At 32.9% G+C, this 2526-nt stretch overlaps 1 protein-coding gene across 1 annotated transcript; it reads left to right on the top strand.

The window, feature by feature from the left end:
* The first annotated feature begins 678 nt into the window (after positions 1-678).
* LOC145566991 (uncharacterized) lies at positions 679-2325 on the top strand. Its single transcript, XM_081626234.1, has 3 exons — positions 679-1030; positions 1371-1628; positions 2069-2325. Exons 1-3 carry the CDS (start codon positions 679-681, stop codon positions 2323-2325), a joined length of 867 nt encoding a protein of 288 aa, XP_081482360.1.
* Positions 2326-2526: the final 201 nt, after the last annotated feature.

Genomic DNA, 2526 nt, shown 5'->3' with positions numbered 1-2526 from the left:
CGATTAATTGAGCGTGTCATGCCATGGGCTAACGAAGAACAGATAATAATAAGCCCAATTGAAATCGGTCCACATAGCGTGAAGGCCCAACCAAATAGTCATTTGAATAAAATAGCCTGCAATATTGAGCTCAACCGACCCTATGATCACCTCTAGGCTGATCCTTTGAAAAAGGCTATCGGATTGTAACTGAGCCCCGCAAATCTAAGGTTTTTTGAAATAGGAAGGGAAGCTCTAACCACTTGAGCTATCTCTCAACCTCATAAATACATTATTACTCTGTATGATATATTTTCATATTTTTTTAAAAATATGATATGTTTTTATTATATTGATATTAGGAAAATACTCCTCTGTCTATTTTATGAATAATAATATATTATTAATAATAGGAAAATTCTTGTTCTTGTTATATTAAAAGTAGGTAAATACGAGGGTAAGGGTGTAAAAATATTAGTATTAAAGTAGAAATATAACTCGGGTACATATTAAGTTATGGATAGCCGTAAGTAAGGTGTCAGGGTTGTTTCCTAATAATTGAGTTTGACTAGGTTAATAGGTTATTGTTTCCTAACATGCGATGATTTATTCAAAAGGGCAAATTGGGCCAGGGCTATAACTATAAAATTTAGCGAGGTGAACGTCAAAGAAACAGAAAATCAGCAGCTTTAATCGAAAATGGGGAGTGCGGAATCAGGAGAAATTTTACGGAATGTAGAAGAAGAAAAAGAAGAAACTCAGAAAATAACCTTAAGAGTGAAGTGGGTTAATGGCAGCGATAGCGATGGCGAAGAAGAAGATGGAGAACATCAAAAGGAAAAGGAAAGGGAATTGGAAGTGGAACAAGTATACTTGAATATTAACAATGATATGCCTTTAAGATGGCTTATGATTAAGTATTGTGATAAAATTGGAGTTAAGTATTGCACCACTCGTTTCGAATTTAAGGGTGCTCGTCTTAGAGAAACTGATACCCCTCTTTTACTTTCCATGCTTCCTTGTGATCTCATTCAAGCTTATCATTTTATATGTAAGTTTTTTTTTTTTTTTTTTTTTTTTTTTTTTAAATTTTGTTTTATATTTGGTGTATTTTTGGCGTTTGTTCTATGATTAGAATTGGGATTTTTTTTTTTTTTTTCTTAATTTTGTTATCATAGGGTTTTAGGGTTTCTTAGATGAATCAAACCAAAAGCAAAATTTGATTTTTTTATACCTAAATTTCGGGTTTGTACTGTATTATAATGTTCAATGTTCTTCCATATGTTTAAACTCCTCAAATTGGAGTGCGTACCATATATTAATATTTATTGGGTCACATAATGATTTTTTCATGTTGTGTGTTTTTATTTTATTTTATTGCTGGGTTTAAGATGGTGGTCGTAGCTCTGTCAATTATGCAACGGTATGCATCCGCATGTACAAAGAGCAAGATAAATTTGTTAGAGTGAGACGTGCTTCACCATTACTGCCTCAGCTTATTCGCGGCTTCTTAGATGTCGGACCTCAAAAACAAGGGTCGTCTTTGAGCTTTGTTTTTGATGGATCGAGGTTAAATCAGAAAGTGACTGCTGATGAACTAGATATTGAGGATGGCGACGTCATTGATGCCTTTGATTTTGATGACAGCAGTAAGTATCTTGCTTAACTATTATTCTCTATATATGGAGTAATTTGCTTGTCTAATTTTTGGCACAAAGCTAGTTGGGATTTCGATTTCTACTCTATTTAATTACTTCGTATTACTTATATGGAGTAATACTTGTCTATATATTAACTTTTCGATGTACATTAATATTATTATAAAATTGGTATAAAAAAGTTTTCGAAATAATTCTATACATCACTAAAATCCTCTATCGCTAAACATGTAGCATAATACATAGTTGACGGTTGTAATGTTGTACAAGTATACAAAACTATTCTGTGATATCTATTTTATTTACTAGGTGAATTAAACGCATATATGATGGGAGTGTATTTCTTACCATTTCCTGAAGATTTAAGTTATATATAGAGATATAATTAGTTAAATAAAGTTTGCAGTAATGTTATTGTTTTTCCTGTTCAGGTTCTTCACTATGCATAGTTTCATCACGGCTTACTCTTACTGTGATAAATAATGCGACTAACAAGGAAGTTCAGTTCGCTCTCAATCGGAGTGTTCGTCTGAATCGGCTGATGGATAGATACTGTAAATTTGAAGGACTGCAATTGGATAATGTTGCTTTCTTCCGCGAGGGCCGCAGACTTACAGGCTCAAAGACAGTGGCGGAAGAACGACTGGATGATGGTGACGAAATCTATGCCTATATTATTATAGGTTGATTTTGCAATGGAGTGAGCTTTACATCTACAACCATTGATTTTGCAATGGAATGAGCTTATATCCACAACGGTTGATTTTGTAATGGAGTGAGCTTAACATCCATAACTGTTAATTTGCAATGGAGTGAGTTTAACATCTACTTTGACATCGATATTTGATTTTGCTAATATGGTTTTTAAATTATTACATAATTAGTTTTT

Source organism: Chenopodium album, chromosome 11 (assembly GCF_948465745.1).
Source record: "Chenopodium album chromosome 11, dcCheAlbu1.1, whole genome shotgun sequence".
Taxonomy (NCBI): domain Eukaryota; kingdom Viridiplantae; phylum Streptophyta; class Magnoliopsida; order Caryophyllales; family Amaranthaceae; genus Chenopodium; species Chenopodium album.
This window is presented reverse-complemented; position numbering and strand designations above follow the sequence as displayed.

Excerpts from the sequence above, each read along its gene's own strand:
- LOC145566991 (XM_081626234.1), top strand. The coding sequence starts at position 679 with ATGGGGAGTGCGGAATCAGGAGAAATTTTACGGAATGTAGAAGAAGAA. Across the intron at positions 1,031-1,370 it reads TCAAGCTTATCATTTTATAT|ATGGTGGTCGTAGCTCTGTC; the intron begins GTAAGTTTTTTT and ends GCTGGGTTTAAG. Across the intron at positions 1,629-2,068 it reads CTTTGATTTTGATGACAGCA|GTTCTTCACTATGCATAGTT; the intron begins GTAAGTATCTTG and ends TTTCCTGTTCAG.